The 12,137-nt window shown below is 46.2% G+C and overlaps 1 protein-coding gene across 2 annotated transcripts in view; it reads right to left on the bottom strand.

Moving 5' to 3' along the window:
• BLVRA (biliverdin reductase A) overlaps positions 1–12,137 on the bottom strand; it is a 59,917-nt gene that overhangs the window by 33,385 nt on the left and 14,395 nt on the right. For both annotated transcript variants that reach the window (XM_082631801.1, XM_082631802.1), the window contains one exon: positions 11,429–11,461. In XM_082631801.1, coding sequence (XP_082487927.1) covers positions 11,429–11,461 — 33 coding nt within the window. The remainder of the gene's footprint in view (positions 1–11,428; positions 11,462–12,137) is intronic.

The following is a 12,137-nucleotide window of genomic DNA, read 5'->3' as shown; positions in this document are numbered from 1 at the left end:
GGAGTGATGGGGGAGTGATGAGGGAGTGATGGGGAGCGATGGGGAGTGATGGGGGAGTGATGGGGAAGCGATGGGGAGCGATGGGGAGCGATGGGGAGTGATGAGGGAGTGATGAGGGAGTGATGGGGAGTGATGGGGGAGCGATGGGGAGTGATGGGGGAGCGATGGGGAGCAGCAGATGAAGCTTCACTCACTCGTCCGCCCGCCACTCACCTCCTGCTGTGCTGCCCGATTCCTAACAGGCCGTGGACCAGTACTGGTCTGCGGCCCCGGGGTTGGGGACCCCTGGGTTACATGATCATTGCCACCACTGGGGAGCTAAAGCCAGAGAAGCCATCACTGACCATCTTCCTGCTGTACTGAAGCAAGTGATTCTCAAGAGCTTGCCTGGATGCCAAGACCTCGGGGAAAGCATCTGCAGCCTTTTTCAGCCTGCAGCTGGGAAGAAGCAACTGTGCTCTCTCAATAACAGTCTCTCTTTCTTCAGCCTTCCAAATCTCCCAAGACTGCTTCTAACTGGCCAACTTCACACATGAAATGGACCAGTGGGCAATGCAGTTCCAGGCTTGTCTTCCTTGAGTCAGGGAGAGTGTGGGAAGGAGAGGCCACAATGCCCAACTGACAACAGGCAATTTAGCCCAGTTAGTACCTTCTGGGTTACAAGTTTACCCTTTTAGTTTTAATTGTTGATAGTCTCATATACAAAAAGCAGAAAGACAGTCTTTAGAGAAATCTGTACTGTAACAGCCAAAACACACACACCTGATCAAATATTTGTTTCTTCTTTCACCCAGAAAAGGAAACAAGCAATCTCCTTATGAGGCTGAGTATTTACAGCATTCCTAAGATTAACTAAATTACTACATTCCAGAAAATAACCAGGAACATACGTTTCTATTAGCTTTAAAAGAGCCATGAGGTTAAGAAACAGCTTCATTATCTGTAAGAAGCCAAGTTACTTTTTCTATTTTAGTAATTAACAATACACACAAATGTGTACAAAACCTGGCTGGCACGGTGTCAGACTGAAAGTGCTTCTGAGTTTGGTTTAGACAACATTCCTTTGCAAAACTGACACAAAGGGACAAGATATGGGTGAAAATGCTGACATATTAACAGTTGAGTTCCTCTGTGGGAAAGAACTTTGTTTTTGAGAAAAATGACTTTGCTAGACCATTTTACTCATTTGACATGAGGCTTCTTCGAGGCATGTTCTGAAAGGAAACTGCAGATCAAAGAGGTGAGGGCTTCTGGTTTCCCACTGCACATGGAAGGAGCTTGGAAGTTGCTACTCGATCCTGATAATGAATAAACAGCTAAACAGACTGAAAAACTAACTAAAAGTAAGTCTTCCAGGATCCGTAAGAGAGGTGAGGACACAAGGCAAACCACTGCCCCCAAGACTGGAGAGACAGAGGCACTAATGAAGAGAATAACTTAGCAGAGCAGAGGTTCAAGAGGAGAAGCCACCACAGGAACCAGACGCCAGAACCAGCAGGAAAGCCTGAACTGTAATGGATGAGTCGCTGGGGCCTCAGTGTGGACAACTTGGAGACCTAAAAACTCCAGGGGGACCCAGTCACAGGGAGACCCTGTCAATTTTGTGAGATTGACCTCCAAGAGCTTGACCAGGTTTCCACAGTAAATACTGGAGATGTTTCCCCTTGTGCTTCCAGCAGGAGTGGGGGAAAAAGCACCACTCTGAAATACACCAGAGCGTGCTGTTTTTCCTAATGAGGCCTGCCCTCACAGGAAACTAGCTAACCAGACCCTAACTTGCTGGGGAATGATCAGAGCCTAACTGACTGCAGGGAAGGGAAAAACAGTTGACCCTTGAACAACATGCATTTGAACAGTGCAGGTCCACGTACACATGGATTTTTTTTTTAAGTAAATATTACAGTACTACCCAGTTGCGGCTGGTTGAATCTGTGGATGCAGAACTGTGGATGTGGAGGGACCATGTATATGGAGGGCCGACTGTAAGTTACAGGCAGATTTTCAACTGCACAGAGGGTCAGCATCTCTAACCCCGGTGATGTGTGAGGGTCCACTGTACAAAACTCCAGACTACTCTAGAATTCCATCTGGGAGAAGGGAAACACCCAACTCTAGCCCACTCTAGCCATACTCTCCCACCTAAGAGGGGAAGAAGAAAAAAAACAACTGAGAAATACTTGTGTGGTTTGCAGTCCAGAGGCACAGGCTCACTAAAAGACTGAGACCTGATTGCAGGACCGGAGAATGCTTCCCCTCCCCCGATATCTCACCACCATATGACTAAAGGCCCATTTACAGCAGCTTCTTTTACATGATACATCATGTCTGGTGATCAAGAAAAAAATGACAAGCCATAGCAAAAGACAAAAACCACAATTTGAAGAGCCAGAGCAGCATCAGGACCGACATAACAGGAGTGTTGGAATTACCAGACTGGGAATCTAAAACAACTACGATTACTATGCTAAGGGTCTAATGGATAAAGCAGACAACACACAAGAACAGATGGGCAATGTAAGCAGAGAGACGGAAATTCTAAGACAGAATGAAGAAGAAATGCTAGGGATCAAACACAATGTAACAGAAACAAAGAATGCCTTTTATGGGCTTATTAGGAGACTAGACATGGCTGAGGAAAGAATCTCTGAAACTGAGGATATCTCAGTAGTAACCCCGCCAAACTGAAGAGCAAAGAGAACAGAGACTGAATAAATGAAGCAAATATCCAAGGACTGTGGGACAACTACAAATGGTGTAACATACATGTAACGGGAACACCAGAAAGAGAAGGAAGAGAGAAAAGAACACAAGAGATACTTGAAAAAGTAATGACTAAGAATTTCCCCAAATTAATGTCAGACACCAAACCACAGGTCCAGGAAGTTCAGAGAACACCAAACAGGATAAATACCCCCCCCACCCCTGCAAAATGATGTTAGGCATATCGTTTTCAAATTACAGAAAAGCAAAGATAAAGAAAAAAATCCTGAAAGAAGACAGAGAGATGGGACTTCCCTGGTGGTCCAGTGTTGAAGACTCTGTGCTCCCACTGCAGGGGGCGCAAATTTGATTAGGGAACTAGAATCCTATATGCCACGTGACACAGCCAAAGAAAAAGAAAAAAAAGCCAGAGGGAATCAACCTTACCTACAGAAGAACAAAGATAAGAATTACATCCAACTTCTCCTCAGAAACCATGCAAGCAAGAGGAGAGTGGAGTGAAATATTTAAAGTGTTGAGAGAAAAAAAAACTACCAACCTAGAATTCTGAGCCCTATGAAATTATCCTTCCAGAGTGAAGAAGAAATAAAGACTTTCTCAGACAAACAAAAATTTGAGGGAGTTTGTTGACTTCTTGTAGACAACATATAGTTAAGTCTTGTTTTTTAATCCACTCTGACAATCTTTATCTTTTAACTGACTCATTTAGACCATTAACGTTCAAGGTGATTATTGATGTAGGTGGATTAATACTTGTTACTGTTTTCTATTCATTGCCTTCGTTCTTTGGTCCTATTTTTCTCTTCCACTCTTCTTCTGCCTTTTGTGATTTAATTTGAGCATGTTCTATGATTCCATTTTCTCTTTTTTCTTAGCATATTGGTTATACTTCCTTTTTTTATTGGTTGCTCTAGGGCTTGCAGTATACATTTACAACTAATCCAAGTCCACTTTCAAATAATAACTATACCACTTTACAGACAGTGTGAGTACTGTAAAATAACATAATAATCCCACTCCTTCTTGTCCTATGTATCACTGCTGTTACTCATTTCACTTATGTATAAGCATACATAAGCATATAAATACATACATAAAGTATATACATAAGCATAAATAATTGAATACTTTGTTGCTGTTATTATTTTATTGTTATTTATTTATTTATATTTTATTTTTGGCTGTGTTGGGTCTTCGTTTCTGTGCGAGGGCTTTCTCTAGTTGTGGCAAGCGGGGGCCACTCTTCATCGCGGTGCGCGGGCCTCTTCACGACTGCAGCCTCTCGTTGCGGAGCACAGGCTACAGACGCGCAGGCTCAGTAGTTGTGGCTCACGGGCCTAGTTGCTCCTTGGCATGTGGGATCTTCCCAGACCAGGGCTTGAACTCGTGTCCCCTGAATTAGCAGGCAGATTCTCAACCACTGCGCCACCAGGGAAGCCCCTTTATTGTTATTTAGATCAATTAAGAATAAGAAACATAAAGTTTTTATTTTACCTTCACTTAATGCTTCTTCCTTTCTTTAGCTAGACCTGAGTTTCTGACCTGTATCATTTTTCTTCCTCTCTAAAGAAATCCTTTGAACATTTCTTGCAAGATAGGTCTACTGGCAACAAACTCAGTTAAAAGATAAAGATTGTCAGAGTGGATTAAAAAACAAGACTTAACTATATATTGTCTACAAGAAGTCCACTTTAGATATAAAGACACATATAGATTAAAAGTAAATGCATGGGACTTCCCTGGTGGCGCAGTGGTTAAGAATCCACCTGCCAATGCAGGGGACACGGGTTCGAGCCCTGGTCCGGGAAGATCCCACATGCCGCGGAGCAACTAAGCCCGTGTGCCACAGCTACTGAGCCTGCGCTCTAGAGCCCACAAGCCACAACTACTGAGCCCGTGTGCCACAACTACTGAAGCCCACACACTTAGAGCCCATGCTCCGCAATAAGAGAAGCCACTGCAATGAGAAGCCCGTGCACCACAACGAAGAGTAGCCCCCACTCGCCGCAACTAGAGAAAGCCCACACGCAGGAACAAAGGCCCAACGCAGCCAAAAAATAAAGAAATAAATTTAAAAAAAAAAGTAAATGGATGGAGACAAATATACCATGGTAACACTATAAGCAAAAGAAAACAGGAATAGCTATGTTAGTTGCAAGAAGGGCATTACATAATAATAATGGGGTCCAAGAAGACATAATAATCCTTAACATTTGTGCACTTAACAACAGGGCACCAAACTACATGAGGCAAAATCTGATAGAACTGAGAGGAAAAACAGGTGAATCCAAAATCACAGTTGGACACTCCAACACCCCTCTATCAGAAAGGGACAGGTTGAACAGGCAGAAAAATCAGGAAGGACATAGTTGGAACTCAACACCATCAGTCAACTGGACATAACTGACATCTATAGTCTACTTTACCCTGAAGCAGCAGAATATGCATTCTTCTCAAGCACATGTGGAACATTCACCAAGACAGACCACATTCTGGGCCATAAAATACACCCCAACAAGTTTAAAAGAACAGAAATCATACAGTGTCTGCTCTGAGACCACAATGGAATTAAACTAGAAATTAGGACAATAACTGGAAAATCCCCAACTATAAGAGATTAAACAAGTCAAAGAGATGGCTAAACTGCTCTGCAATTTAGTAGCTACAACTTTGGCGGTGAGAACCAGCAGAAAGCAGAGGAAAGGGGAAGAAAGGTGAGCAGGAAGGTGAACGTGCACACAGATTATGAGAAGGCTGAAGTATGGCAAGAAAGAAGGCAGTAAGACATGCCCAGCAGACAGGTGGGCAATGGATTTCTAGAAGCCAGGATGTCTAAAATTCCATTTCAGTTGTCTGCTGTGCTCTGCTGTCTTGAACCCTTGATCAAATGCACTGTATATCCAGTCCTGTAGAGGTGGTATTTTAAGGAACAAAGGAACAGCAGCAGTTTCAAGACAGCAGAAAAGGGACAGACATAAGGAACAGCAAAGTGACTCAAAAACTAATTGGGGACCAAATGATAGTCACAGAGTGAGCTTGCTCTCCCTGTCTTGGACTCAGAGAAGCTGAGTGTTTGGAGCTCAAGATCTGACGATGGAATTTAGAGAAAGTTAGGATTAAGAACACATGCACAATGGGCTTCCCTGGTGGCACAGTGGTTGAGAGCCCACCTGTTGATGCAGGGGACACGGGTTCGTGTCCCAGTCCGGGAAGATCCCACATGCCATGGAGCGGCTGGGCCCATGAGCCATGGCCGCTGAGCCTGCGCGTCCGGAGCCTGTGCTCCGCAATGGGAGAGGCCACAACAGTGAGAGGCCCGCGTACTGAAAAAAACGAACACATGTACTGCCAACTCAGAAAAAAAAAAAAATTATTCTGAGGTGAGGAGAGTAGAAGAAAATGTAAAATCACTATAGAACTTCAAGGTGGGAGGTTTGAGGGCAGGTGCTGGGTTTCCACTCCAGGATGGGGTATGAAGATTTCAAATAGTCAGGAGGGACAACCTAATGTTTTTCACTTGTTTACAAGAATCAGTAAGTTTGATAACACACTGGCCTGGGAAAACAGGCGTATTTGTATGTTGCCAGAGGGAGAGAAAAACAGGCAACCTTTGTGGAGAGCAACTTGGCAATGTTTATCACACAAATATTCTTTGCTCAGAGAAATCCATTTCTAAAGCATATATGCAAGTAAAATGACCCAGGTTTATTGCAGCCTTGCTTGTAACAGCAAAAGACTGAAAATAATGTATATGTTGTTAATAGCAGACTGGTTATACAATTATGGTATGCTACACAGCTGTATAAAAGAACAAGGGGGCTTCCCTGGTGGCACAGTGGTTGAGAGTCCACCTGCCGATGCAGGGGACACGGGTTCGTGCCCCGGTCCGGGAAGATCCCACATGCCGCGGAGCGGCTGGGCCCGTGAGCCATGGCCGCTGAGCCTGCGCGTCCGGAGCCTGTGCTCCGCAACGGGAGAGGCCACAACAGTGAGAGGCCTGCGTACCACAAAAAAAAAAAAAAAGAAGAACAAGGAAGTTCTTTATGTATTGGAGGGGACTGATCTCCAAGATATATTGTTGGCTGAGGAAAGCAAAATACAGACCAGTGTAAGATATGTGCTCTAGTTTGTGTAAAAAAACAACAACAAGGGGGCGAGGCAGGTGAAGGGAAAAAATACTTGTATATGTTTAGAATCTCTCTGAAAGGATAGCCAAGAAACCAGTAGCACTGGTTGCCTGGGAGCATAACAGAGTAGCTGGGAAAGAAGAGGTCTTCCCAGAGTAAATCTTTTTTTTTTTTCCCTAAATTCTTTAAAATTTTGAATCATGTGAATGCATGTTATCCAAAATACAAACACTTAAAATAGATATACAAATCCGAGGGATGCTCTGAGCAGATGAGAGCTCTACAGTTTGTACAGCCTTGGGCTTACTCGCTGCTCCTGTCCTAGGCTCCAGCTACAGAGCTGGGCAGCCTCTGCTGCCTGGTCTTCAGTGCGCTCCGTCCCTGCCCGTGGCCTGTCCACTGCCCCCAAATCAGCCGGCTGCTCATACCCCCGGGCCGCATCTGCTTCCTCCACTCACCCTTCTAGCCCAACTGTAAGCTGGTTTTCACTACCACACCTCTCTGCCGTATCACAGGGCATCTCAGATCTTCTCACTGCCAAGTTCAAGGGCTTTCCCTCAGCGGCATTCTCCTGGACCTCAACTCGTATTTGACACTCAAGGGGACCTTCTTTAAATTCGCTCCTTCCCTGTCTTCCCTCGTCTCACGGTGAGGTTTCCTTCTCACACTTCATCCTGCGCCCTAGTGTTGCACATTCCCCAGTGCTCAATCCTGTCCTTCTGTTCTTCTCTTTTCCCCATATTCCCAGAGTGGGGGAGGGATGTCTCGCACTTTTAAGGTTTCCAGGACCACCGTTATGCTGAAGTCTCCCACATCATGTGCTGCGAGCCATCCTCTCCTCCAAGCTCCAGTCCCAGGAAGAAATGCGAACTGGGCATTTCCACCTGGCCGTCCCACCCTGACCTGTGTCATCATGTTCTGTGCTAGATTCCAACCACCCACCCCACCTGACTGGCTGTGCTCTGAACTTCCGGGCAAAGGCCAGTGGCTCTGCAAATTCTGTCCTGACATGCTGGAAATCCTGGGAGTCATTCCTGCACTGGACAAATCCTCTGAGACCAAAGGGCTGATTACGGCTGAGACCCTGCTCCTCCCTCCCTCTCCAGCCAGCCTCAAGTCTCTGCAAGTTTTCCTTCCTCTACATTTTTCCTGATCCACCCAAGCTCTGGAATGTATCACAAGATGACTAAACAGTCTCTGAATCATCCCATCATTTAGTCAACTGCCATTTAGTGAGGAAACACGGTGTTTGAGGCATCATGCCAGGTGCTGTGGGGATGCGAAGATGAACAAGGCACACAGACAGTTCTACTCCAAGTCAAAGAACGGAAGGTAACAAAAGAAGTGATAAATGAAGGGTGATGGAAATTCACATGAGGGAGCTATCACTTCCAGAGAGAGAGCTCTGAGAAGTTTTACTGGAGTAGCGAGGACCACGTCAGGCTGCCCTGGGATGAGACAGGAGAGGGAAGTGAGAAGGGAGACCACCACCACTAGAAGGTGGTCACAGGGTGTTTAAGGCAGAGTAGTGAGAGGGGGACCCAAGGTCTGGGAATATTTTTAAAAGGTTGAGAGAGAAAAGGCACCAAAGGGAAGGTCAAAATTATAGAACAGAAGGGGTGGCTGATGATTGATAGAATTCTTACCAGGCCAGGTTCTATGAGCTTAATATTAATGCTAAGTGTTTACTCTTTTTTTTTCACAACTTCCAAGAACATGAGAATTAGAGTGAGTTACAGGGCCTTCGGATAAGGCGGCAGAGGCCCCAGAAAATGGTTAAGAGAGGCCAGCCCTGGGGTGGAGGAGGCTGGGGGGATGGGGTAGTTGGGAGACTCGCTTTTGACTATTTAACGTTTTCTTTATACCTTTTGAGTTTTGTACTAGGTCTGTGTATTGACATTATTAAACAACTAAAATTTTTAAAAGCTATTTTTTTTGGTCTTACACATATCTACATTCTTTTTTTTATATTCTTTTCCATTATGGTTTACCACAGGACATTGACTAGAGTTCCCTGTGCTATACAGTAGGACCTGTTGTTTATCCATCTTGTATATAATAGTTCGCATCTGCTAACCCCAAACTCCCACTCCATCCCTCTCCCTCCCCTCCTCCCCCTTGGCAACCACAAGTCTGATCTCAATGTCTGTGAGTCTGTTTCTGTTCTGTAGATAGGTTCTTCTGTGCCATATTTTAGATTCCACATGTAAGTGATATCATATGCTATTGGCCTTTCTCTTTCTGACTCACTTCACTTAGTATGATAACCTCTAGTTGTATCCATGTTGCTGCAAATGGCATTATTTCATTCTTTTTTATGGCCGAGTAGTATTCCATTATATATATGTACCACATCTTCTTGATCCATTCCTCTGTCAATGGACATTTAGGTTGTTTACTGTGAATAGTGCTATGAACATAGGGGTGCACGTATCTTTTTGAATTATATCAAAAACTACTATTAAAGATGAGTTTCTGAAGGGAATGAGAAAAATAGGATTACGGTAGCTTGACAGGACCTCATGTGTTGCTTTGTTCTGAAGAAAGTAAAAACTAAAACTAAAGCAGTTGGAAATGTTGATGGGAAAGACCGAGTAGAAATGAGCCCAACAGTGCAGCCGGTCAAGGAGGTAATCAGGGAGGTGGTACAAGGTCTGAACAGGCAGCAGAGTCTGCAATTCAGAGTGTGGACAAAGAGTGTCGCCTGCCATTTCAGTAAAGAAAGGCGATTGAGGCCATCAAGCCCTCAGCCACTGCAGCTGCCCCCGAGGTGCATCCTGAGGGGACTCAGGATGGAGAAAGAGCAGGATACTGCTCTCAGGCACCCTAGATAGCTAAGGTGCCTATCAAAGGAATGATTTCAATAAGCCTAGACTCTTGCGTCTTCCCATATATAGAAAAGTGATAAATCATTAACTTGAGATGTCTGTTTTCCTTTAACAGTAATCTTTTGATGTTCCAATTGCCTGGGGGTTTTTTGGGGGGCAAAAAACCCTATATATCCTGGCTTGTCCCTTACCTCTTTGGAGCAGTCCCTCAGAGTTTCCTGAGAGGCTGTATCCCGGGCTTAAGTCCTCCGTAAGTCAGCAGAATAAAACATAATTCTCAACTTTTAGGTGTGCGTGTTTTTCAGTCAATACGCTTTCACCAGAAATGTCTGGGACGGGATGCAATGGGTCCTTTCCCAGTGTCCACTCGCCTTCCTTCTTCCCAGATCCAGCCCTGGGGTAGAGGGGGAAGCTGCACCAGGTGGGACTGATTAGTCTCAGCCAGTTGGCAAAATCCTGGCTCCTCTGACACACTAATTAGTCCAGGAATGGGCATGTGACCTGGTTCTGGCCAGCAAGACCTAAGCAGGAGTTTGGTGGAGGCTTCAGGAAAGGAGGTTCCCACTTTTCCGGGAGAGCTGCAGGAAGCCACGTCTTTCTCCCGCTCAGAGTGAATGAGGAAGCACGTAGTCCCAACCCCTGCTGGCAGCCATCCTAGAACCCTGAGGGATGCTAGCTCGAGGATGAAGCCAACACTTGGATGAGAGTAGACAGATGACAAGATCCTGGACGTCCTTGATAAGATGGCTGAGCCACTGGATCAACCCACCCTGAAGCCTGCCCTCCATCTGGACTTCCAGGATAAAAACCACCTTAAACTGCATTTTCCTGTACTCGCAGCCTGGAGCTCTGTCACTGAGAAGCATCCCTTCCACTATGAAAAAAGGAACAAGACAACCAGGGAGTCAGGAGTTGAGAGAGATGATGGCTGATGGTTCCAGTTTTTCTCCGTAAAGTAAAAGGTGACCCAGGTGCTAAGAGTGAGGAGGGAGCTGGGAGGGGTGAGGAAGACCAGACCTGGCTGTTTAGGGCAAAGGAAAAGAGGGATGCCTGGGGCTCCGGAGGGGGCCTGGTGGGTGTGCTGAGCACCCAGATGAGGTCCTGAGACCTCTGCCAGCCGCAAACAGCATGAAGCTGTGCCACTCACCCAAGACCACCATCCTGTGGGGACAGCCTCTGGGTTGGCCATGGGGGATCAAGAGGACAAGGGGAGAAGCAGTTGGAGATGTGAGCACAATAGCAGTTGAAGAGGTGGACCCCACGATCTACGCTGGACCTGGAAGGGAGTGAGAGCAGGAGGGGCTGATGGGTCAGGAAACAACAAAGGGACAAAGAGACTAGGTATCTCATTGGATCGAAGAACAGGTTCGGTGGAAGTGAGACGACAGGGAGATGATGCAGAGAAAGGTCCTTGTAAGCAGGGTTAAGTGTCCCCAGAATAACACAAGGGCCCAGCAGCCCCCAGGGCCCGGCCCACTCTACCCCTAACCCATGAGTGTTGTTTCAGGATAAACTGAAGTAGATAAATCCTAATCTAACTGAAGCTGGACTGACACAGATAAGAACTCAGAGGAGCCTAACTCTTCCCATATCACCTGGAGCCATGTGTGGTGGCAGGAAGGAGGGGACACGTTTTCAAGTTTGTGCTGACGTTTCCAAAAACTCTGGAGGAAAGAAGACACTCTGTGAAGGAGAAATGAGGGACACTACAAAAAAAAAGCATCCTTAAACGGGTCCTTTTAGAGGACTCACCTCTGCGTTCATCTTGGTCTCTTTCTGCAGGAGCTGCGAAGACAAAAGCAGAGGTTCAGGACCTTGGTGGCACCTCCTCAAACTCCCTGCCGACACTCTCCCTGGCCACCCCCCTTCTCCCCCCACTTCCTGTCCCATTGGCCCCATCTTCCCCAAATGCCTTCACCACCTTGTGCCCTCCAGTGAGGGCACCCAGGCCAGTGTCTGATCTGACACCGGCAGGTGGTCACTGGCCCCCCTGGGGACATCACACCAGTCATGTTTCTCTAAAGAACACTGCCAACCCCCAAGGTCCCCTCTTATACTAGAACGGATGCTTCTGTATACTTAAAAGAATGATGCAGGGCTTCCCTGGTGGCTCAGTGGTTAAGAATCCACCTGCCAACGCAGGACACACGGGTTCGAGCCCTGGTCCAGGAAGACCCCACATGCTGCGGAGCAACTAAGCCTGTGTGCCACAACAACTGAGCCTGTGCTCTAGAGCCCGCGAGCCACAACTACTGAGCCCGTGTGCCACAACTACTGAAGCCCGAGCGCCTAGAGCCCGTGCTCCGCAACAAGAGAAGCCACCGCAATGAGAAGCCCGCGCGCTGCAACGAAGACCCAAAGCAGCCAAAAATAAATAAATAAATAAATAAAATAAATTTATTAAAAAAAAAAAAGAAACAGGCAAGGGAAGAGCCATAGACAATGTGTAACAAATGGGTCT

The sequence above is a fragment of the Mesoplodon mirus genome (assembly GCF_964341445.2).
Source record: "Mesoplodon mirus genome assembly, chromosome: 9".
NCBI lineage: Eukaryota > Metazoa > Chordata > Mammalia > Artiodactyla > Ziphiidae > Mesoplodon > Mesoplodon mirus.
This window is presented reverse-complemented; position numbering and strand designations above follow the sequence as displayed.